The 25,773-nt window shown below is 36.1% G+C and overlaps 4 protein-coding genes and 1 long non-coding RNA gene across 6 annotated transcripts; 2 read left to right on the top strand and 3 right to left on the bottom strand.

Annotated features, from left to right (window-relative positions):
* Window positions 1–168: 168 nt before the first annotated feature.
* On the bottom strand, window positions 169–5,102 carry LOC100184215. Of its 2 annotated transcripts, none has more exons than XM_002124471.5 (13): window positions 4,943–5,102; window positions 4,292–4,517; window positions 3,271–3,420; window positions 2,727–2,983; window positions 2,375–2,552; window positions 1,989–2,081; window positions 1,727–1,826; window positions 1,578–1,663; window positions 1,317–1,396; window positions 1,166–1,238; window positions 951–1,025; window positions 705–823; window positions 169–647 (listed from the first exon to the last, which is right to left on the bottom strand). In XM_002124471.5, the coding sequence occupies exons 1-13, from the start codon at window positions 5,066–5,068 to the stop codon at window positions 318–320; spliced, it is 1,893 nt and encodes a 630-aa protein (XP_002124507.3). In that variant the 5' UTR covers window positions 5,069–5,102; the 3' UTR covers window positions 169–317. The 2 variants fall into 2 exon arrangements, with proteins under 2 accessions (XP_002124507.3, XP_018669902.1); XM_018814357.2 differs by having other exon boundaries at window positions 1,166–1,247.
* A 95-nt stretch (window positions 5,103–5,197) lies between these two features.
* Window positions 5,198–11,477, bottom strand: LOC100179522. Its single transcript, XM_002127507.3, has 6 exons — window positions 10,713–11,477; window positions 10,347–10,459; window positions 9,017–9,350; window positions 8,410–8,561; window positions 6,760–6,856; window positions 5,198–6,448 (listed from the first exon to the last, which is right to left on the bottom strand). Exons 1-6 carry the CDS (start codon window positions 10,823–10,825, stop codon window positions 5,896–5,898), a joined length of 1,362 nt encoding a protein of 453 aa, XP_002127543.1. The 5' UTR covers window positions 10,826–11,477; the 3' UTR covers window positions 5,198–5,895.
* LOC113474800 lies at window positions 7,624–20,644 on the top strand. Its single transcript, XR_003396490.1, has 3 exons — window positions 7,624–7,792; window positions 18,349–18,530; window positions 20,479–20,644. It is a non-coding gene; the product is annotated as an uncharacterized LOC113474800 (long non-coding RNA).
* LOC100186592 (complement component C8 alpha chain-like) lies at window positions 11,522–19,544 on the bottom strand. The gene is made up of 15 exons (XM_009862208.3): window positions 19,210–19,544; window positions 18,373–18,500; window positions 17,936–18,068; window positions 17,208–17,344; window positions 16,763–16,889; window positions 16,295–16,443; window positions 15,814–16,017; window positions 15,121–15,302; window positions 14,723–14,868; window positions 14,356–14,455; window positions 13,902–13,988; window positions 13,718–13,796; window positions 13,221–13,325; window positions 12,426–12,516; window positions 11,522–12,274 (listed from the first exon to the last, which is right to left on the bottom strand). Exons 1-15 carry the CDS (start codon window positions 19,274–19,276, stop codon window positions 12,192–12,194), a joined length of 1,818 nt encoding a protein of 605 aa, XP_009860510.2. The 5' UTR covers window positions 19,277–19,544; the 3' UTR covers window positions 11,522–12,191.
* A 916-nt stretch (window positions 20,645–21,560) lies between the features above and the next one.
* LOC100181834 lies at window positions 21,561–24,421 on the top strand. Its single transcript, XM_002127417.5, has 3 exons — window positions 21,561–22,478; window positions 22,721–23,741; window positions 23,967–24,421. The coding sequence occupies exons 1-3, from the start codon at window positions 21,665–21,667 to the stop codon at window positions 24,223–24,225; spliced, it is 2,094 nt and encodes a 697-aa protein (XP_002127453.1). The 5' UTR covers window positions 21,561–21,664; the 3' UTR covers window positions 24,226–24,421.
* The last annotated feature ends 1,352 nt before the right edge of the window (window positions 24,422–25,773 follow it).

Below are 25,773 nucleotides of genomic sequence, written 5' to 3' on the forward strand. Positions count from 1 at the left end.
TGGACTTAAAAAACGTAAACAAACTTAAATTTTTGACCGCGAGGATAGCTTTACGTTACTACTAGCAACGTCATAGAAAACAGTATGCGAAACAATGCTAGCCATTGGGGAGCTGTTTTGTTTATCGTGTTCGCGTGGGGAAATGTAAGGTGTCTAACAAAAAAATGATTTTTATTTGACACGACATTTTATTTTATAAATCCTTATAGCACATACTACAGTAATACGCTTTAAATGTACAAAATAATACTAAAATGGCTGTAAGATGCATTTGCGTATATCACGGTCGGCTACAATCATAAGCATATCCTAAAATTTCAAACAGGGTCTTGTGTCGGAGATAGAACTCCGTCTTCTGCCAAACCCGAATCGGCATCTGAAGTAGTACTTTTCTTTGTTGAGCCAATATTTAGTCTTGGACTAGACAAGTTTAAAGTAGGCGAGGTGGGACACGATGTAGCATCGTGTGCTGTCGGATCTGAGTCAAGTAATTGTTGTTTATACGAATCATCTTCATCGGTTAACATTAATCTCGCGTAGTTGACTTGTTCTTCTTCATCAGCTGCTAAGTTTAACTGGGCGTATTGTACAGAGGGCAGCCCGGGCGAACAGCAAGAAGGTCTAAGATATCCTTTACTGTCTGAACTCTGAAAATGTTAAACAATTATAGCTTTTATCGCATTGATTAATATAGTAATATATACCTCGCCATGGTGTGTATGGGCCCTTAGTCTACCATGTGCAGATTGCGATCGATTTCCGTGACTATTCTCAGGTGATTTTGCCTCTGCGTGCAGCCGTGGTCTTGCTTTTGCCCCAACAGCTGGAATTAAAGTATTAAATTTCTTTGATTATTATAGTATAGGTTTGTCATCCATCTAAGTATATTGATTGTGTTGAAACATTTATAAATGTCATTTTATTCTGTCATACGTTAATGGCAAACTTACTGTTTGTTCTTCTCGGTTGTCCAGTTGAAGTAAAGACAAGTGGGTTATCAATCTCTGCATACGTTGCGTGGTGCACTGTATTCACAATAAACCGATTTAATTTTAGCTGAACCTAACTTTGATACAATCTCTTGAACACAAGAATGTGGCTATAGTTGATTGAAATGATGCAGAAAAACTTAAACCATCGTTAGTTTTTAGTAGTTGCAACTTACCGTTCGACACCGCGTATGGGGTAACATGGTCTATACTGGCATATAAAGCTTCTGACGAAACGTCATTTGATATCTGAAACAACTATACAATATAACACTGAAGACTGACACGCGTGCCAGAGTGATTTGTGAAAGTATAAACGATTCATACCTGATTGTATGGGTTTGAATCATAAGTCACATTATTCGTAGTTTGGCCAGTATTGTGTACGCTGTCACTTCGCTGCGTGGCTGCAGAAGATATACAAATTTTGTTGCGGATACTACCACGTTTTCACATACAAAGTAGCTCGTATTATTAGAACACTGTGCTATACTATAGACTCTTTAGTAGGCGGAAATATACAGATTAGTAATACATTATAAGATACGGTTATACAGTATTGGTTGCGTAAAGCTAACTTACACATACCTGGTAAAAGGTTTCCATGTGCATTCTGAACCGATTCTCTTCCGCTTATTTGCCTGGACGCTATAAGAGCCTTTTCTCTTGAATGCCTGTTTCATTTAAGGGAAATTTTAACGCTAATTCTACTAATCAAGCACAATCTTAAGACGAACCCTTTCCGCCTTCGCAGTAAAGCTTGAAAGCAATCCGTTCTCTTCCAGCAAAATAACAAAACCAGCACACACAGTACCAGGAAAAAGGTTACAACCAGAACTGAAAACAATATTAGGATATTTGTTTACCCTTTTTTGATTCGTGAGTTTCTTAGTACACAAGGAGGGATAATTGTACTGGTGTCTCATTCCGCACAAATGCGAACCCCAGTTTGGGAAGTTATTGTGACCTAAAAGTTATGAGCTAGAATGTCAAACGTACCTGCAGTTAATATTGTGCTGCTAACGCCAGTTGTTGTTGGAGGTAAAGCTGTTGTGGTTGCTGTCACTTCGTTCGTCGCAGTCGTTTGCGGAACTAAGGTTTAATTTTATTAGGTGTTATCAAAATACAGTTTTACTCTGTACGTCTGTGGACGTCCTGCCTTCAACAGCTTAAAACATTCTCTTTTGTCGTTTCTAATTTTATTATCGTGCGTAAAGTCTCACACAACGTGAAGAGAGACCATGAATTTAGGCCAGGATCGGCCTATTACACAAATAAACCATTTCAGAAATACACTGATAAATCGAGAACAAGTACCAAGCTGACATGTGTTGTAGTTTGTGTATTTCAAAGGTCCGAACAAATAAGCATGCTTGTATACTAACCGTTAGAAGGTAGGACCCCTGGTAATATTTTACACAAAGTGAGCGCCGTGGTAATTTGGTCGTTGTTTTGTCTCCAGAACCAAGTTGTGACAGCGTCCAATAATCGGTTACTGGTCGTAGCTCGAGTAATCAGCATGCCCAGGTTGTTCGAAATGTACTGCGTGTTAACCGGTGGGTACTGGGAAAACATATGGGTAGTGTCATACGTAAATCTGCCCCATAAATAATAAATCGACTTATAGGTTTTAATCCTTCAGATATTTAAAATATGCAAAACCAATATCGTGAAACACCAACAATGTCCCCGCCTCGGAGGCCGGGACGTGTGTTTTGTAACCCATTATACGCCTACCTTTGAGCCAACAGTCGTCCCAAGAGTGTCTTGCCTCACGCTGCGGACCCAGATCTTGTCCAGCAAGCTTTGATGTAAATTGAGGTAATTTGTTGTAGCGACAATAATTTCCTGCGTCGACATGGTCGCCATTTCTCCGCCAAGGTCTTTACAAATTTGTTGTGATCCGGTATACGTAGCCACTGTATTGGTGAGAGCATAACAGGATCCTCCGTAGACAAAGGATCTGTTTCCACAGTTTGCTTCGTCGATTACGACTAAATGTTAAGAATGCAGTTAGAGTGAAACAAGCTAAACTTCAATGTTTTAAGTACAACACAAACTGTAAGAAGTCAAGATCACAGCCCACTATATATAAGTTCTATATGGGAGTAGAAGAATCAATGCAACTTGTCATTTAAAACTAATTAAGTTTTTGTTTTGTTGTATTAGCTAATATGCTGTATTAAAAATAATTATGTCTGCCCGTCAAAACACCACACAAATACCGTATGAATAACTACAACATAAATAGGCGCTCTGCATCACTCTTTACTGTACGTACTTGCAGGCGTTTGGCATATGTATCCGTTATACAAAACACATGATATAGTTTCCCACGTTTCGTATCTTGTAACCCCTGTTCCCTGGTTCTTCAGTGCTCCACATTTCGTAGTTGAAGTGGACGTCACTTTCTGTCTCATCATTTCGTTTCCTTTTCATAAACATCGCGAAATTAGAAAATGTTTTTGAAAAATAAAGCTTAGAACAAGTTAGAATACAATAACAGAATGCAATATATTAGTGCTCGTGTTTTCGACTTTTTTCGTGTATTAAAAAACTAAAGATTTAGGAAATTAATTTTTAAAACTTAATATATAGACCATGGTCTAGTGTGAAAAAACAGTTTAAACATAGTATTTCAGTTTAAACTAACATGTCAAAAGTATTGCCTCGCGTTGCAGTCGTACGTTTTCCCTATTTAACTTTAGGTTTAAAGGTCAAAGCGGTGTTTCTCATAATATTAAAGTTCCTATCGTCATATATAGAGCTACTTGTTTTAGTAGAACATCATATTTCGTATATGAGGTCATGAACTTATTTATTAGGAAATTGATGACGTCATCGTGTACGAACTTACACCGACATATATATGACGTCACGGTCACTTATAAACTATCACTTTGTACATGAAGCACGATTTCAATAAAATAAACTTCCACTACGAAGGTCAAAATTGAAGTTTCGTATAACGCTATATCTTAACCATTATAAATAAGAAAAACAAGATAGATTCTTGAACACATATAAGCATATAGTTCGCAGATACAAGCGAAACAGGAACATTAGAGATGGAATAGCAGTCTTTGCTATTTGAGGGATTTTGAAAATAAACTGTTTTTTCTGATCGTGTAAATTTTCTGATCGTGTTTTAAACAAATAACAACGCCATTTCAGAGTCGCGGGCCACGGAAAAAATAATTCTGTGAACAATCTTTGTTAAATATGCCAAATGGGACGATTACAAAGAATGAAAACCTTTCCCCATCTTACCCACTATACTAGATTTTCATTCAATTACTTACCAACAGAAGTCCCGTCTGACCACGTAGTGTTGCGAGTTACAGTATTGTACTTAATATCCACCCATATATGGTCCCTATGAACACCCTGTAGTGTAGACACCACCATAGCCAACTCGTTACGCGTTCTAACTCGAGCCAGGAATCCCTTATATCCCGATCTACAGTCATCAATAGCTTCGTCTTGTGAAATTGCTTTCGTAACGTACACGTAGCATTCATTTCTTGTCTAGAATTAAAAGATCATATTAGGTGCTACGCAGAGTAGTAGCTACAAAAGTGGGCCACGAAAAAATATTGAACTGTTTAATCAAATTCACTTTACTTTAACCAATAAGTTACGAACCCAGAATGAAGTCACATATTTTAAAAGCTTGAGCATCACTTGGTATAAAGTTTATAAACGAAACCAATAAGCGACCGTTTGTTTACACTTTCTTATATGAGTAGCTGTAACGGGCCGATACAGAACTACATGTATGTGTATATGCACTATATACTAAATTATGAGAATCATTGAATACAGAAGTCAAAGCATATAAAATACAGACATTATATTGGCAACAATGTAGTTTTAATTACATAAAATACTTAAACAGCTTTTCAAACACGAAAGCGCCGATTTGCCTTCAGGCAAAATACGTGTTGTTATACCTCTCCTTTGAGTGTCATGACGTCGCTTGAGCTTTGGGCCGGTGATGGACAAGTGGTTGAAATGGCAGAAACATTTCGGTAAAGCAAGACGGAAACAAACAATATCAAAACAACCTTAAAATCCATAGCTCCACGATTCCTGTTAAGAAATAAAACGAATCTTTATTCAAACTCTGGCTATATAAATACGCACAAAATGCAAGTGCAGCATAAAACAAAATACCACACACATCACGTAATATGCTGTGCCCGCAGATTAACGAGAAAAACCAAAAGACTGTTAAGTCACTGCCTTGTATATGCGACTACATGTTCTTCGTCAGACTGATACACTGTATGCTGGGAACGTATATTGCCCTCAACGGTTTCCATGTCATACTATGATGCATACACATACACTATACTACCTTATGACTGTGCTACATCTCTAAGCGCTCGCTCTAATAAACACCGCTGTCTATATATCCAGTTTAACAAGGGCTACTAATGATTGCACCGGATGCTAGCCAACAGTAGATCCTGTTACTTTAGTCTATCTTGTTTGTCCGGTTATGCTTTCTGTACAATAGAGCTACGCGTACCGGAAATTATTTGTTTTTGTCGACTGCAATGACGTCACATGCAGGTGACGACTAATTACGCGTGTATTGTAAATCAGAGTCTTACAGTCCAGGTCATTTCAATTGTTGTGTCAGGCCAACATTCGTTTGTATGTGCAATGCCCAGTGAGTCACAAATAAGCAGAACATCTCTGTCACCGGATACCAACGTATATAACTACACGACGTATAAGGCCTGGAAATGCAGCCATAATTATAACTCATCTGACTTTGACCTGTGAAGACGTACAGTATACCTACAATGCTATAAACATGACAGTCTCGCAGTTTTGCTTTTATTAAAATATAATAAGTGCACAAAAGTCGGTACATGAGAAAAAGGCTGCTGAGAGTTCATAAGTATTCCTCAACAGTGACCGTTGGCGGCGACGCTTTCGCAAATGGAAGCACATAAATGTGAGTCTCGTCGTCTGAGTCTGGGACATCTGGTATTGGAAGGTTAGCTGAAAGCGGGGGTTGAGCATTTTGTCGCATCAATCCAGGAGACTGTTGCTTTATTGCAGGGGTGACTGGTGGAGATGGTCGGTAACTCGTACTTGGTAGTTGAGCTGTCGGAGTTCTTGGGTTCGAGGCCGACCCAGAAGACGGAGAATTTATAACGTCAAAGGGGTCTTCGTATTCCTCGATTATTGAAATAGTTTTTTGCATCATGGGTGACCTTTTTACTCGTTTTTGATAACTTGAGTTCTGCCTTGGCGTTCGTTGCGAAGAAAAAAACGGGTTGTGGTCACGATTGTCAGGATTGAAGTTGCTTCCACTAGAAGAGATTGCTGGCGATTGACTTGTAGCTTGGAGTCTTTTACGGTGGGCATAGTTTGTGTCCATAATATCCCGTCTTGGGGATCGATATGGTGATGCTCTGCTACTGAGGTCTTGCGAACTTTTTCTGAAATAATTTTACAAAAAGATCAAGAGTGCTGAATATGATCAAAGACAGATGTAAATATTCCAGCGTTTGAGGTGGTGAAACAACTCAAGCCCAGATGTTTTGCGGTAAGACCTCACCAGTATAAAATACAGAATAAAAGTTACACAGCAGCAGGTAATATTTCAGCCAAGCACATATTAACTTACAACCACGCTTCACAGGCGCATGTGGAGTTAAAATGTGTTAGTCACTTCTAAATATAAAGCAATATTTGGAAAATGCTTATGTGAAATTAGGTTGCCAATGTCACTACTTTAATATAAACAAACCGAAACGGGTAATCTTGATGTGAAACTGGAACTGGAACCCACGCTCTCCCACCAGGTATTGAATCTGCAAAGCTGTACTGAGACGATCCAGTTGCGCCTGTAGTAACATATAAATGTTTTTGGAATGTTCGTATAAAGCAGTGAAGATCGTACAAGTGTCATACAAATGGGTTGTCATGTTTGATAGTAAAAAGTCAGAAAATGTACAACTACAAAATATTCGTTATAAATGTTAAACAACTTACAAAACATTATGTTATGTGTATGGTGATATTGCTAATATTCAAAGCATGACTTTGTATATCTATTATAGTAGGTGGGGGAAAGATAGAACACCTTTTCATTCTATTTTCTTGTCCAATTTGGTAGCAAACAAAGAACATTCAAAGAATTTTAAAACCTTGTCCAAACGACTCCCATGACCCGTTGTTAATTGTTTAAAACACTATAAGGATTTTTTGATATTATGTGCTAAAGGTGTTCCATCTTACCCCACAGTACTTTATTATTTCGTCATCTTGTTCTGTTATGTGTGTGCCCGTGCGTTTTCTTGCGTAATCGCACCACTTTTACACCTTGTCTACTTTTTATCTGAATGGCAGCACGCATTCTGGCGTTTGCCACGTTTTTGCTGATTAAATTCATTAAAGTAGTAACGAGTTGTCTGTTTACTGGTCTGTGGTTTTAGCTGAACGAGTGCTAGTTTAAATGCAAAAAAGATATAACAATATAGCAACAGTGGTTGGATATGTGATCACAGAGTATAACGTGTAATATGAACTTGTGTTCATGAAATGTATTTGTATGTTTGCAATTTCAAGGCAGGTTTGAATATTTATCATTGATCTAATGCCCATATACGGACAGAAGAAAACAGGCATTAGGGTAGGGTATCTGAATGTAATATTTATCTGTGGATAACAAGTTGCATGATTATGTTCTACGTCATATCGTCGGTCATGACGTAGTCTATATGACATCAATCCTATTGTGCAAAACTGCTGAAGCGGATCTTGCGACACCGTCACGTGAGGTAAGTTGTTTGTTTTGAAATTCCATGCGTTGTTTGGAAACTTGTATTGTAACGAACCTACGCACGAGGTCACCGGTGCCACCATATTTATTGCAAGGCGAAAATGACAATACATTACACACTATATGCTGTCTACGCAAGGCGAGTAAATGTAACTCATTTATCCTCTCGTGGTGAGACAACGACAGTCGTTGTAAAAACTGAAATGTTCGGTTTCATATACTTTGTGCACGTTTAACAGTTATTCGGTATATAACTTTGTGGGTAATTTTTTAAGCAAATGTTTTTATTTTTTGTAATGTAGCTGAAAATTTCTAAAAAACCACAAGGTACCACTGCATTGGAGCAATTCTGCCGTAAGTATCTTGCCCAAGGACACATATGCTTACAACGGTTGGCAGCATCATATACTACAACGGTAAACTCCTGAATAGAGGCAGGCGCGCTAACCTACCTGTTTGTTTGTCGCAGCAATATGTGTATATATGTAAATAGCCTTTGTCCTATATATTACATGCAACCCCACCCACGTTGTTAGGCAAACAACATACAATAACATTTATGAGTAAACAATATATAAGTAGAGCGAAAACTTCGTTATTTTTATAAAGGCTTACCATAACTTGGCCGTTTACCGTAGTGGCTGAAATTGGAATAGTCGGACGAATTTGAATTTCGTTTTACGTTGGTTGGAACCTTAAAATATTCTTCTAATGGTATTGGATCTCTGGGTGGATTCGTCTCACGATCTTCGATGCCAGAGAACTTACTGAAACATATAAATGTGAATTAAAACTCTCGTACAGTTGCAGACTAGCAGGGATTGGTATATAGTGGTCAACATATATAGTGGTCAACATATAGTGGTTAATAATGTTAGAGGCATTTTAATTTCGGCTTAAAGCTGTTGATCGTGCGCTTTAGTTGTAAAGTTGTGTTTAGTATACGTATTTCTACATGCATGCCCTTTCGGTGATTTATACTTAACGTTTTTTTTAATATAGTGGAGGGAAATGGGACATTTTTTCTTTTTATTTTCTATAGTTACATTTGGCAGTAAACAATAGGAACATTTATAGAATTATAAAACCGCACCCTCAGGACTCCCAAAGACGGTTGTTAATTGTTTAAAACACTGTCAAGATATTTATAAATTATGATAAAGGTGTCCCATCTTACCCCATAGTACTATATAGGTTAATATGGTGAAAAATGTATTCTTACCGGTGCGACTCCGGGCTTGAATGAAAGCTTCTTCTGGATTGTTGAATGGCCGTGGGTAGATAAGAATCCTTGGTAATATTTACCTCTGTCTCTCCTAGTATTATATGCTTCTCTTTCTCTGAGAGCGCGTAAACCGGACGAAAAACCGGAGTATTTGGCTTAACAGGTGGGCTAGGGGTTGGTTGGCGGATGCTTACGTTAAATTTAGGGCTGTTTTTTGGAACATGCTTGTTGGGCTGGTAGTTGACGTAGGTCGGCTCGACAGTGGTTGTAGGGGTGGTTGGCAGAGGAGAATCTGTAATACGTCTTCTATCCATGAAAGGACTATCACGACCTGTAGACGTACTATGAATAATATAGTAGGCTGGGGAAAGACGGGACACCTTTTCGTTCTATTTTATAAACAAAGGCTATCGAAAGAATTATAAAACCGTATCTTCACGACTCATATAGGCCGTTGTTATTTGTTTAAAACTCGATCAGGATATTTTTGTATTATGTACTAAAGGTGTCGCGTCTTTCTCCACCCTATATCAAATGTATAGGGTAGGGACGTATTTTAATCTTCTTTTTTTCGTCTCATGTGGTTGTAAACAGAAAGTATTCGTTGTTAAGTGTTCACACAATATGTGTTGTTAAGTGTTCACGCAATATTGGGAAATATGGGATTAAGGTACTAACGATATTCCATCTTTCCCCACAGTATCATATGCATGCGGTAATTAAATAAGCACGTTGTTTTGGGTCGGTAAATAAGTTAATTCTGAACCTTTAAATAAATTGTCGGTTTATATTTCATTAAATGTAGGGTGTCGGCTATAGCCATTACAGTTCATTACACGTGACACATTTGTGCCGTATAAAAGTTTTTTAAGTTCATGTTTTGATAGTCGGGTAGCACAAAGTGCGTATAGTGTCCGCGCACGGGTAGGTGTGTTATATTCTTATTATTGTGTATTAAATTGGTTAAGAAAACGTTTACTTAACATGATTAACAGCTGTAAAAATAAATATCCTGCATTCCGTATAAGTTTAATAATATTATAAATCCTGCCCGTTAAATTGGGTAAGAAAAATGTTTATCTAACATGAATTTAAAACTGCTGTAGAATAATTATTTTGCATACACCGTATGTGTTTAATATTATTACACCTAGGCAGTTAGTTGATTAGGAAAACGTTTACTTCACATGCCTATAGAAAAAAAACTGTGTAGTATAGGCTTATTATTTTGCGTATACCGTATCCACGCATAAGATTTTGTCATTACATTGTAAGCAGAATGAGTCACTATGTAAGACAATGGGATTTTCGACAGCTTATTATGTACCTTGTGTTGTAATAGGGACTGTCTGCACTTTGTGTACAGTAGTTGATGGTCGTGTAGGACTCTCAACTGTCGCATCAATGAACGTTGGGTTGTCATGTTGCTCGCTGTCAATTCTGTATAAGATGCCAGTTTAAAATCTTACGGCTCTCTAGTGTCTATACAGTAACACAACATTTGTGGTAAAACTGGTAGACTTGTGTTTCCAAAAATATTACCAAGCATTTTATAATGAAATTAACTTAAATGGCAACGGTTTTTATAAACTGCATTCAAACCATACGACAGACACCTCATCCGGCTTTTTTATCAATTTTTGCCCTCTTTGTCCCATATTTTAACATATAGAAAAGTTTCATATTATATTACCTGAAGCTTCTACGCTGTCGTCTACGGTTGCATATTGTACACAATAACATGCAAAAGCAGGTTAAAAACACCGACGATAGAACTCCAAGCACCGCGTCTGAAACGCTGTTCATATTCTAAACAGGCGAACGTAACTTCCACTTGACCATTTAGCATTTACATATCATGTTCCATCTATCGTCCATATTAGGAAGTCTAAAAACTAAACTATTCTATAGGGTTGTAGCCACTGTACAATGTCTTAGTTGTAAATCTTTGTACCTCTCGATGTGGTGAAGCTATTCGAAACATGCGCATAGCGGAAATAATGTAATGACGTAAATCTAATGTGGGATTGTTGCTTTAATCACCTGATACTGCGAGTTCGTTCCGTGATGTTGTAATACCTGGAAGTAAATAACATATGCACTCGACTGTCATTATTATGATTCTTCTGGAATTGTAAGAAGTCCCAGCGGTTCAACCCTTTTGAATTGCGGCCCGTTTATCATAAAAATGTATAAGGGAATAACGGTCACGCGTTTTATTCATTAAAAAAGTTTCGATATTTATGTTTAATACTGGAATTGTTAAGTCCCTTCAAACCATCTCAATTCCATGTAATGTCGCTACATGTCTTTTTATAAAAACTTTGTGATAGATAAATGACTGATCAAATAAATAAAGGTAACTTATTGTTTTTAATTCATTTTCATTTTTATGTCTTACACGTGAATAAGCTAACGAATGATATACATAAACGCAGTCTTCATGTAAAAACCACTTCACGTCAAGGTAGAAAATTTGACATAAAATTTGATATAGTTCGCTGTACTTGAGAAAACAAACAGTCGCGTTTATTCACACAAACATGAACACAAATACAAAATATGCGTCTGGTTTTAGAAGGAAAGTATATTTACATATAAAGCTGTTGCTCGTATACGGATGATATTATATAGCGACTAAAACACATTCTTAGCATCCGTGTATCGTTGTAAGTGCAGGATTTTGATAATGTTAGATTAGTATATATATATATAGTACTGTGGAATAAGATGGAATACTGTAAGCACAAAAATACCCTTTTTTTTTCCTGGTCGTGGTTTAAACAGTTATAAAAGCTCTTTTAGAGCCGCGGTTTAACAGTTATAATTTTGCAAATATTTATCGTTTACTATACCAAATGGAACGAGGAAAAGAGAATGAAAGCATGTCCCATCTTGCCCCATCTTACTATACTGAAACTGCGACAGATTAGGCTTATATACATGTACAAATTAAATACAACGTTTGATGTATTAATATATATCCTGCGCAATAGGAATATGTGGCAGAGAGGATTTAACTTAAAACCGACACCAAAGATATGCGATAATTTATAAGGTATATATTTATGTCGTCTTTGTTTTACCAGTAACTTTTCATACTAAGCTATACATATACACTCCGCATTAAATTGTGCTAAGAAAAAATAAATCGTATAGTGAAGCATTCATATTATACAAATATGTCTTTGACCCACATCGAAACGAGACTACACAGAATAGCGAGGCCAAATATTCCCATTACACGCGATGTACCTGTTGAATATATACACAGCATTAAACGATTCGTTGAATTATAAGGTGTTCGGGTAATGGGCAAAACCTTGCCTAAATCTTAGGTCCTCGACAAGGGCCCCACCCACATAGAATAGAAGTTGTTGAGTTGAATATTTTATGAACTACTTACCGCAGATTTCTGGTGTTGGCGGGTTATTATAAGCACACATGCATCTGTAGTCTTGTCCTGTACCAGTAACGTATGGCACGCCGTAGAAAACCTGTAAGGTAGTTTAATCAGTTTTGAATTGGTGGTGTTGGCCCTGCAAAGTTTAACTTCTTGCTGCAGGAATGAATTTGTAATAATGGAGAGCATTCTGATTCCCCTTTAATAATTCCCATCAGGACATATGTAGTGCCTAGCACAAAGAACTTTAAAAGTTTACATATTTATAAGTTAACGTCAATGTTCTATTTGGATAAGAGACTGCATGGCGGTGAGACTGGCGATATAGAGCCGGTTAGATTAGAAAACTTTAGCACGTAATGTCCAAATATCCTGATCGTGTTTTAAACAATCGTCAACGGTCTATTATTGTTTACTACAAAATTGGACGAGAAAACTGAATAAAAAGATGTCCCATCTTACCCCACCCTATAGTCTATATTTATTTTCAAAAGTGACATCGTCAGTCTCTTATCCAAACAGAATATTGAATTAATTTTTTAGAAGATTTTTTAAAAATTTTATGTGTGGCTGATATCATTAAGGACCACTGGGTTGGAGCAATTTCCGTTAAGTGTCTTGCCCAAGGACACATACCCCCCACAGTGCTAGCAACGACGAGCCTTGAACCCATTGCCTCTGGGTTAGAGGCAATCGCCCTAACCAACTGTGCTACGGTTCTGTTAAATGAACACCAGATGAGAGTTATAAATTCACGAAATATATTACAGTTAACTTTAATGTTGACGAATAAATTACCAGTCCAGAGTCTTCCCCGTAAACGTCAATCACAACTCCGTCTTTATCTGTTCTTGGTCGACAAGGCTCACACTGTGTGTAACCATCGTACGGTGTGAGATGTAACTGCATTATAGGATACAATAACAGTTAATAAACATGATTAGAAGTGTCCACTGCAAAGGTAATCTTAAAGCTCCGAGGATTCATAACTCCTGAAAGCATATATTATTATTAAAACGTCCGTTAATCGCCTTAAAAGCATAAAAAAAATTACCTACCAAGACTGTTACTTTGTGTATAAAAGGGATTATATGTCGAACACATTAAACCGTCTGCTATGATCAGGCAGTTTGTAGTTCGTTACTTGAGCGAGTTAACGGTCGATTTTAACACATTCATTCATTTATATATAGCACTTCTCACTTTGATGATCCAATCTATAAAACCGTGTATTTTACCCACGGATATTGACATTTCTAGATTCCTATCAACAAAATATGTCATCTATGTCTTACCTCAATAGCTTGGTCGATAAACCCAGCTAATATTTCTCTTCTTTTCCGATCAATTGGGATGTGTGTGGAGTAAATTAAGCTGCGGGTTGCAATGATTGTTAATATTGATAAAAATAAAACTAATTCAAAAAAAATTAAAATAAAATTTGAAACCATATTTTTAGTTTCAAACAGAATTTCTTACTCGGAAATCGGACGAAGATGGAACAAGTCAGTGTTTAATGTTGGTCCTGTGGAAACCGATTGAATCCAGGCATCCCATGTTTCTTTACTGCGAGATAAGAAATATATATTTGTTGAATTCAATGTCATATTTTAGGTGATAGAACTAAAAATATTTGTGTCATATGAGCATTTTAACTCTGTGGACTGTATTTGTAGTAGCCAATATCGTATATATAGAAGCCTGCATAATTTTGGTCAACTCGCAATAGGTTCATGTGAAATCATGAAACGGCTTGTGGTAGCTCCTGCTTAAATTCGGGGTCCTGGCCTAACTCACCGTAACACCTAACTCATCAAAATTGAAATAACGGGTTAAATGTAAAACTAAAATGATTTTAGAACGGTGTGTGAATTGATGTGTTAGTCACAGTTAGTATTGGTGACGTCACATGATAGGTAATGTCATTACTTACACAAAGCTTAGTTTCAAATCGGATGACGTTGCAATGCTGCCACCCGTGACGTAAACCAACTTTCGGGAGATTTCGTCCGTGAGAAAATTTGCCTGTCCCGCTATATTGATGAAAATAGTGATTATTATTTTAATTGGTTGCAACGGCCTATTTGTAGCATGTACTATTATTGTTAATTAAGATTCTTGGCTATTTTTCGTTTTACTATTGCTGTATTGCGAGTCCCGGGTTTCGACGTCATATCGTCTTAAAGGACTGCGGTAATCAAAAAAATGCCAGAAGAGCAAAACTACCAAACAAGCTGTACATTAAATATAGTAAGCTTATACTTCACGTATATAAACGGCAACCATCATATACGACTTACTGCTGTCGATATGTTTGCATGTATCTGTGAAAGTCGTAGTCGTTGGGTCGAGGTTGTAATAGAAACTTTGTGTCGCACAATCCTGTAGAACCTCGCTCCACTCTTTAGGGGTGTACACCGAAAAACTTTTGCTATCAAGCCAACACCTAGGAATATCAATTATTTATTAAATTGTTTAACGTGACTTCAGTATACTATGGTTCAAACAATGGAACCTTGGCTTTACCTTGCATGCTAGGGTTAATTTTCCGTAAACCTATGCCAAACACATACATCTATTGTCCAATACTAACTTTAACCTATTAAATAACCCATATCGGTAAACTTAAGAATACACCTTTTGTTATATCAATACACAAGCGTCGTTTCGACAAGTAATAACGATTTAGTTGTACAACCTTGAATAGACTTGAGTTTCTTCGTACATTCCGCCAAGTTTTCCCGAGGCTACATAATGGGTTCCGTAATCAGCTACAAAGCTCATGTATTTATCGTAGCTGAAACCAGAGTCAGGAAGTTCCATGACGCGAGACATAAAAGAAGTTGTGGGCTCAAGATCTTCAGGGTCTTGTAGTGTTACCTTTAATATCATGAATAATATTAACGCCATTAAATACCTTCCATGGTCAGATCCTAAATTTACGATTTTGTTCGAGTGATAGAACTCTGTGTTGGGGTTAGGGGTCAGCTGTTATACTGAGCGTCGCCGTAGAGTCTTACCCCATACAAAATATAAAATGTTGAGAGATTTATATAGTAGGATGGGGGAAGATAATATTAAAATCTTCTGATGGTGTTTCAAATAATTAACAACGTTATATAGCAGTTGGAATATACGGTTTTATAATTCTTTGAATGTTTTTTGTTTACTAACAAACTCGACGAAAAAATAGAATGAAAAGGTGTCCCATCTTTCCCCACCCTACTGCTGATCACGCTACATTCATCGTATGTAGAACTGTTCTATTTAAATAGCTAAAATTGGAATGTGTTCGCTATATATGTTAGCAGGTCCCTAAACTCAGTCCTACTTGCTTCTCATGTCAATCATCAGTCTATTGACTTTTTAACGTCTTGAACGTTCGTTTTACCTGTGCCGTGTTCACTGCCGCTTTCATCGATACATATGTGTTCATTTGTTCGTTTTGCACGCTGTCTATGACGACATTCTCAATAAGTGAGTTCTGAGTTAAACCAGCGTTTCCAGCAACGCCTAAAACTTGACCACCAAAGTTGAGGTTGTAGTTAAGACTGTCTTTAGTTGTGTTCAGAAGATTTGCACCACTTTCGTAAATCTGTAAGGGAACTCTGGTTTTAGTTACGATTTTACATGTTGCGTTTTCAACTGTTATTGCCGAAAGGTATAAAACTTTTGGCGGCAATTTATTTAACCTCCAATGGTCACTGTTCGTTTGTTTGAGTTAAATGCACTCATTCGCTCCTACAGTGTTATTTCGAATATTTATGAATTTTAGGAACTAATCACCATAGATTAAAAGCACAACCGCACGACTTTTAAGCAGTCAATCAAAAACTTTTATATAAAAGTCCCAAAAATATTCTGTAACTAACTTTTGGTGTAGATAGGATAATTTCGTAGAGCTGCCGAAACGACGCAACATTTGCCGGTATTCTGTAGTAAGCATCAGTTTGACCGGTGATCAAAACTCTTCTGCATGAACCATGTCCAGCCATTGATAAAGCGCTGCTTTTGAATTGGCCTGTAACAAAATATTTATATAAGAGAGATTAAGAAACTGTGAATATACATAATTGATCACATCTATTATAGTGTAACCAATGAACAAACGAGCGATTTCGTATCCTCTGTATATAACTTCGTTTACGCACGCTGGTGTTATGGGCGCATGTATAATATATATTCATGTTCAAAAAATTTAACAATCAATAAAGATACCGAAATTTTCTTTGTTTACTACTAAATGGGACGAGTAATATGAAAACATGTACAATCTTACCCTACCCTACTTTATACACAACTATAGGCGTTCAAATTTAACTACTCATCGCGTTACGTACCTGAAAGAATGTCAAACCCCTGCGAGAATTGGTTAATTCCTGATATCCCAGTAAGGTAACGCTCACCAAGAGGAACTTTCGAACTTTGTCCTGGGTCGATTGTGTACCCACATACCAGTTTTAGGTTCTGAAAAGTTGGTTACCAGATTTAAAACGGTAGATACATGAACTACGTGGATTTTCTGGTCAGTTCAATTATTATGTACGAATATTATAGCTCATGGTACGAGTTCATTATTTGCAAATGTCCTGGTTTGAAAACTAAAATGTTAAAATTCAATCACAATTAGTGACTCGTTGAGATGCCATGCGTGCTGCATATGAGGTAACCCTTAAGCGGGCATTAAGTTAAACAGAACAGTCGTGTTATAACGACTGTCGTTGCCACCATCACACGAAGATAAAGAATAAAAATCATTTAAATCTTAGTCAGTAAAGTAGTTACCTCTGTGCATCCTGCGTCCTTCGCTTTTTGAGATGGAAACTCATCGCTGGCATCTCCACAGTCGTCGTCTCCGTTGCATACAAAGTTTTCCTGGATACATCGTTGGTTTCCACATTTAAAATATCCCACTCCGCAATCTGTTCAGGTTAGAGTTGTTTGTATTGAGTTTAATGACAATAATGTCAATGTTAGTATAATGACGGTACGTGCTTCGCGCCGATGCATACGAAGTATAACAAAGGGTTTTTAATGTATTGTTATGTGTGCGGTGGTTATACGACAGTCAATATAATTTAAAAAACAACTTGGCGTGTATACGACAGTCAACAATTGTTTAAAAATTAACCATTTTTGAATTAAGTTTTTTTAGACGCGCAAATGTTTGGACGGTTTTAAGGCGCAAATTTTATTATACACACAAGCTATTTAAGTATTAGACAGTAGCCTATGCTCAACTGCTGTTGCACATGTTTATATATGTTTCAATGAGCGGATAATTATGTATTGTAAACCCGTTTGATTAAAATCACAAATCATAAACGTATATAGTATAAAGTACTTAGGCAAACGACATATACACCCTGAACACACAAACGCTTTGTTACTGTTTTTAAATGACAGCGCGAGCGTATACATTGCGACATTATGACGAACGTTGAAACCAGTACACACACGATGTGGGTTAATTTCCAACTATACTTTGTAAGTGTGACAGTCGAAAGACAAACCTGTCGAAGCTAAATCAACGACTGGAGAGTCGGCTGAAGACGAACAAGGTTCTACTTGAACCATATTGACTGTGTAGGGCAAATAACAGGGGGGTGCCTCGGGTTGTGAGGGTGTCATATTGAACATTCGATCCTGTAACACAAATAGGTATTAAGATCCCATAATTCACGATCGTGTTTTAAACAATTTACAAGGTGGTCAACAATATACAGGATGGGGTAAGATGGGAAACTATTCGATAATAAACACAAAATATTAACAAAATAATATAACCGCACCCTCACAACTCTAAAATACCATTGTTAATTTCAAACGCGATGAGGAAACATGAGATATTATGTAATGACAGTATTCCATCTTACCCGATGCTATACTATAACCATTACTCAATAATAAAACATTATCCTTCAAGAATATATAGGTCCGTTATACACACCCTCCATTGCGTGCTGTCCGACGTCGAGCCGGGAAAACATTGCGACCAACTTGACCAAGAACCACTACAAGGATCATCATAAACGTTTTCTGTCGTCACATTCGTTGCTGAAATGGTGTCGTTCGCACCTGCGTGTCAATAGGAATTGTTTTGTCATAGTAAGTGAATGTGAAATTGTTTTGGAATTTCTATATATAGTAGGGTGGGGGAAGATGGGACACCTTTAGCACATAATATCCAGATATTTTGATCGTGTTTTAAACAATTAACAACGGTCTATGGGAGTCATGAGGACATAGTTTTACATTTCTTTAAATGTTCTTTGTTTAATACTAAATGGGACGAGAAAATAGAGTTAAAAGTGTCCCATCTTTCCCCATCGTACTGTACGTTAATTGACATAAAAAGGTTCATAAACGATGCCATGAACGCTACAGTGCAATAATATTATGCGACTCGGCGATCCTATGCTGTACATATTTATTGCTATCATAGCTTGTCATAAAGAAACTCATACGACATTAGAAGGGGAGGACGAGTTTGCTATTCCATTGTCATGTACATGGGTGAGGTCACGCAGCGAGGCCAGAGTCGTTCCCCATAATAAACTATTCTTTTTATAAACTGAAGTATTTTCTTATATTTACAAATTTGTGTTTCTTATATTTACAATTTTTTTTAAAAACTAAAGTATTTTCTTATATTTACAAAAACGTACGTGGTAGCTCGTAAGCAGGCACTAGGTGTATAAAACAGAACACCCATGTTATAACGACTGTCGTTGTCTCTCCACGCAAGGGGCAAATAAGTTACATTATTCCACATACTAGTACTTACCATTAATTGGCTGTGTCAAACAAAAGAGAAAGAATATCAGAATCCTGGATGATTTAGATAACATCATATTTATTGGGCCTGGCCTACTCAATCTATCCAACTTAGCTACATAAACTTTAAGATATTAATATTGAAACAAAATTAATGCTGTGTACCGACGGTTCGCGCAAACAGGCGTGGCCCCGTAATATCTAACAACGCAATTTTGAGAGATGAGTTTTTAACAGTTGCGGGGAATTTAAACAAACAGACTATTTGCCGTAAAAGGTTATGAAACTGCTCAATCGACGGTAAATAAAGGTTATTATCTAGATGACTGACTAGACAAACAAACATGACGAACATACCGTTCTACATTCCGAACGAAAAATAAACCAATCAACAATATATATAGTAGGGTGGAGGAAGACGGGACACACATACTGTTCAAATATTCTGGTCGTGTTTAAAACAATTAACAACGGTCTGGGTGAGTCTTGTGGATACGGTTTTATAATTCTTTGAACGTTCTTTGTTTACTACCAAATGGGACTAGAAAATAGAAAGAAAAGGTGTCCAATCTTTCCCCCATTCTATTATAAAACTTAACGTTTAACTTTTCTGTTTTCTTCAATTTTTGACATTGGTACACCTTAACTGGAAACTATAAGCTGAAAGGTTGGCATTTGGCAATGTAAGACCGTTGTAGGGTCTACTCCTACAACAATAAAAATGTTTGTATAATTTCAGCGTTCGCTTAAATTGGAATTGCTCATCCAATAAAAAAAAGAGTATATTCTATAGGTGTACTATAGGTGGGTAGAGAACCATTAGGTAACTATAATTCAATATGAGGGAATGAGCTATCGGCGTTAATGATTGCAAAAAAAAACAGGGGAATGAAAAAACGTTCAATATACTGGTGAATATCGCTGTACACAGCCAAAACACTTTCGTTTTAAATTAACAAAATAAAACAAGACGACGGTATTTGTTTATAACCGATATAATTTTCATGGTATATGAGCCACAGTTTGTAACTGACTAAACAGTTGCTCTGTCCGATAATTTTTCGTTCCTAACTTAGAAAAACCTGAGAAACTCAGAAAACTCGAAATGTTTTTCTAATTTTTTTTTACCACTTTAAAGTATATTGAAAAACATATGTGTATGAGATTCTAGCCCTACATTTAATGTTCTAGTTTTGACTGTGTAGCCTATTCGTAAACCTTGCCCTCGCAGATTCGGCTTAAAACACTTAGCTAACTCATCTCTATTTCTTACACCCAGTTGTCAAAGTCAACGAAAATCTCACAGCCCTGGATTCCTTGCTCCCATGAATAAAGCAGAGTAAATCTATACACTTCGACAGACAATGTAACAAAACCATGCCAGCCTTACAGCCGTCATTTGCTCAAACAAAGCGTCGGTGGAAATAAATTAATGTTTTACCAGACCGGGCTGGTTTGTTTTTCATACCAAGCCGTGCAAACAAAACGTTTCAACAAGCCATGCGTCAAAGTTATCCGAAGCTTTGTAAGTGTGTGTAAAGTGACGCACTAAAATGAAAGTAACCTTTCATAACGTTCTGTAATTGGTGAAGTGTATGGCGAAATTATAATTAAGAGAAAATAGGTTTATGCTGTTCGTTGTCCAAATGTCACCAACATACTTAAAAATTTATCCTTGCTTTACCTGTACGTAAAAATGCCGTGGAAATGTGTATGGGAAAACTAGAATAAAGTATAGTTAACAAAGGTTTCACTAATTAATTTGACATCCGGACACCGCTCGATCTTAGTTCCCCAAATATTTAAGTATATAAAACAACGTGTTTTAAATAGTTGTGTATACAATAGATATTCAACTTACCACACATTTTGTCTCGCTGCTATAAACTAGCAACAAGAAACGTACATAAGAACATTTTTAACTTTTAGCATGACACACTTTCACACTAACAAAATTTTGACATTAAGCACGACACACCCTGTCACATGAGAAAAGTCTTAACTTTTTGCACGTCATACTTTCACCAACGCTTATATATATATATATATAAGCAAAGTGTATATAAGTGTATATATAAGCGTTGCTTTCACAGTAACAAAATCTCAATATTTAACACGACACACCCTGTCACACGAGAAATTCTTTACTTTTAGCACGTCATACTTTTACAGTAACAACATTTTAAGAATTTAGTCTCACACGAGGAAATTTTTAACTAGAAAATCATACCACATAGCAACGCTAAAAGTTAAGAATTTGGTCGAAATTGTTGCATATTTGAATATAAATTGTTTTTTTTCTATGATCCCGCGTGGCCGGGTGAGTTAGTTTGATACGTGCTTACCCATTAGGAGGGTATTTTTTCGGGGACAAGTTTATACTCCACCTAGCGGTTGAGCTTTTAAAGCTGGTGATGGTCGGTACCCACCGCTATTTATAAACATAGAGTACTACTGGTTAAAGAATGAGTGAATACAGAGAGAGAAAACAGTCTTATACGTCTTCGGATGATGACGATTTTGAAAACTTTCTATCTAAAGTTCGGACTCCGAAACCAGCACAAAAGTTTCGGCTGTCAACTGGGAGTTTGAATGATTTTCTCGTAAACGAATCGCATGCGACTTCTACATCTGAAAACGAAAGTGATGCCGACGAAGAGTCTGACGGCTCTTCTATACTACAACCGTTATCACAGTTGCCAAATGTCAAACACTACATACCCCACAATATACAGCACAGGACATTTGTTTCAAATAGAAATTTCTCTTCTGCTAGTGACGTGTCTCCAAAATCAGGAAAGAAGACAACAATTGCGAAAAAATCTGGTGCTACTCCACGAAAAACTGTTGTTTTTTCTTCAGACTCTGGTGAAGAGGAGTTTGATACAAAGCCAGCACAAAAGTCAACTGGCAGTTTGGGTGTTTTTACCGCGAATCAATCGCATGAGACTTCTACACCAAACAACGAAGATAAGGGTAGAGACAACGAGTATGAAACTTTTCATAAACCAGAGTCACCATTACAGCTGCCGAATGCAAAACACCACACACCCTGCAGTTTATATAAGACACCTGTTATAAAAAGCGATTTCCCTTCTGCTAGTGTCAATGAAGATTTAAATTACAGATCTCCAATAACAAAAACTATGACACCAATTCCAAAGAAATTTGTTGCAACTCCACATAAGTCTGTTGTGTTTTCTTCGGACTCTGATGAGGAGAATTTCGGAACTCAACATCCTGTTTTGCATCTTTCTAATAGCAACCATTCTGATGAAGGTAATCATAACGATTGGTAACGTGCATATATTATATATATTATATATATAATTTTTTTTCTGCAAAGTTTTTATTTAACTTTCGTTCAAGCTACTAATTTTATATATATATATCTATTAAAAAATGTATTGCTGGGTAGTTTCAAAGCTAAAATCTAGACACATAGTTGGATTTCTGAACCAAGAGAACATTTTAATACGTATATAACTTTCAAATAACAACATTTCCCTTTTCTTTTGCAGAACCTCCATCTTATTTACCAACTGTAGGAGCCTTTAAACTTCACAATGTGCCGACACCTGGTAAAAGAGGGATTATATACTCCAGTCGCACCAACAAAGACAATGTTTTTGAGTCTCCGGCAACTGGAAAAATAATTTCAGGACTGAAAAAAATGACAACTCCCCGGAAAAGCGTAGTTTTTTCATCAGACTCGGAAGATGATATTTCTGTAGCTCAAAGGCCTGTTGTGCATCGTTCTATAAGGAGCAGTTCAGATGAAAATGACATTATACCTTCTCTTGTTGATAGAATTAAACTGACGAATCTAGAAGACAGTACACTATGTGGAAAAGAAAACCAACCAAAAAATAATGGTGTTATCGATTTAACTGGCAAGAGTTTTACCCCTCTTACTTCAAGGATATTAAAACCAAAGCAGCCAGATTCAATTTTGGACCGCAGGCCCCCTTCTCTTGGATCTTACATTACTCCAAAAAGAAAACCTACATCTCTCAAAGGTTCTCAGACTGAAAAAGTGTTCAGAACAAAACCAAACTGTAAAGTTGATGGTTGTTTTCTTGCTAGCCTTGATGCTTTGGTTCCACAAAATTCAGGGAAACAGTTTCGGCGAAGTGCTGACTCCATGACCAAAAAGCTATTCAAATTGTTCAATACATCAGTGTTTGAAAACCGGTTGCCAGAAGATATGGAAGTTAGCTGGTCTAAACGGTTGACCAAAACCGCAGGAATAACAAAATGCAAGCGTACTATAAGAACTGTGAATGGAACAGCTTCAACTACACACCATGCTGCTATATCGTTATCTGAAAAAGTAATCGACAGCTCATACAGACTCCGTGATACACTGATCCATGAAATGTGCCATGCAGCTGTGTGGTTGATCAATAATGCTAACGAAAGTCATGGCCCATACTGGAAATCATGGGCAGCAGCTGCAAGACGTATACACCCAGAACTTCCATCTATTGATAGATGCCACAATTATGATATCGAATACAAATACATCTATGAATGCTCAAGGTATGAAATGTATTAAGTCATAGTTTAATTTCAAAAGTCTAATTAAACATTTTAATTGAATGATTTATAATCTGTACGGTATTAGATACTTTTAAGAACAACTTAACATACCAATTATATCTTGGTTCAATTAAAATGAAGTCCAATTAAAATTTTCAATAATATTTTACAAGATAGGCTACTTTTACGAGCAACAAGCATATCTAACATAATTTAAACCTCCAGGTGCAAAACAACGATTGGCCGACATTCAAAATCTCTTGATACAACAAAGAAAGTTTGTGGTCGGTGCCGGGGGCCATTGGTTCTCACGCAACCAAATGGAACACCCCTCAAGTCACAACCCTTGAACCCTTTTGCAAAATTTGTTAAAGAGAATTACAAATCGACAAAAGTTCGTTTGCAAAGTATTGACGTGGCGTCGTCACACAAGGACGTTATGACATCACTAAGCCAACAATTTAAGTCTGCTTCTCCTAATTGATTTATAATTACAGTGGGGTGTAAAGTTTTCTTATTCAATATATTGACGTTTCCTTTTTCCACCATTTTATTAGGTGATTATTCAGTAGGTAACTAGGGGCGGAAGTTCCTAAAAAAGTTATAGCTCTATTGACAAATGTACGAAATATTCATAATATACGTTATTGGTTTCGCCGTTTATTTGCACTAATAAAAATACAAATCACGTTTTTTTTGGGGGGTTGTGAAAGATATATTTGAATTTAAACAGAATCAATCCTGAGAAAAGAAAAGTGTGAACTTACAGCAGCATTGAATAAGAACACTGTGAACGACACTGTTAGTAATTTAGGAGGTTTTAAAATGTTTTTAATATTTTGTAAAATAAGATTAAGCTATTTTGTTGCAATTCTTTGGACAAATAATACTACAAAAATATACACATTAACCTAATAATATTACTAAAATATATACATTGATCCAATAATATTACTAAAATAGATACATTTACCCCATACTACTACTAAAATACATACATTGACCCAATAATATTACTAAAATACATACATTGACCCAATAATATTACTAAAATACATACATTTACCCAATAATATTACTAAAATATATACATTTACCCAATAATATCACTAAAATATATACGTTGACCCAATAATTTTACTAAAATATATACATTAACGGAATAATATGACTAAAATATATGCATTGACCCAATACTACTACTAAAATATATACATTGACCCAATATTAGTACTAAAATATATATGTTCAATGTATATATTTTAGTAGTATTATTGGGTCAATGTATATATTTTAGTGATATTATTGGGTCAATGTATATATTTTAGTTATATTATTGGGTCAATGTATATATTTTAGTAATATTATTGGGTCAATGTATGTATTTTAGTAGTAGTATGGGGTCAATGTATGCATTTTAGTAATATTATTGGGTAAATGTATGTATTTTAGTAATATTATTGGGTAAATGTATGTATTTTAGTAGTAGTATGGGGTCAATGTATATATTTTAGTAATATTATTGGGTAAATGTATGTATTTTAGTAATATTATTGGGTCAATGTATGTATTTTAGTAATGTTATTGGGTCAATGTATATAATTTAGTAATATTATTGGGTCAATGTATATATTTTAGTAATATTATTGGGTCAATGTATGTATTTTAGTAGTAGTATGGGGTCAATGTATGTATTTTAGTAATATTATTGGGTAAATGTATGTATTTTAGTAATATTATTGGGTAAATGTATGTATTTTAGTAATATTATTGGGTAAATGTATGTATTTTAGTAATATTATTGGGTCAATGTATGTATTTTAGTAATGTTATTGGGTCAATGTATATAATTTAGTAGTATTATTGGGTCAATGTATATATTTTAGTAGTATTATTGGGTCAATGTATGTATTTCAGTAATATTATTGGGTCAATGTATATATTTTAGTAATATTATTGGGTAAATGTATGTATTTTAGTAACATTATTGGGTCAACGAATATATATTTTAGTAATATTATTGGGTCAACGT

This window comes from Ciona intestinalis, chromosome 12 (genome assembly GCF_000224145.3).
Source record: "Ciona intestinalis chromosome 12, KH, whole genome shotgun sequence".
NCBI lineage: Eukaryota > Metazoa > Chordata > Ascidiacea > Phlebobranchia > Cionidae > Ciona > Ciona intestinalis.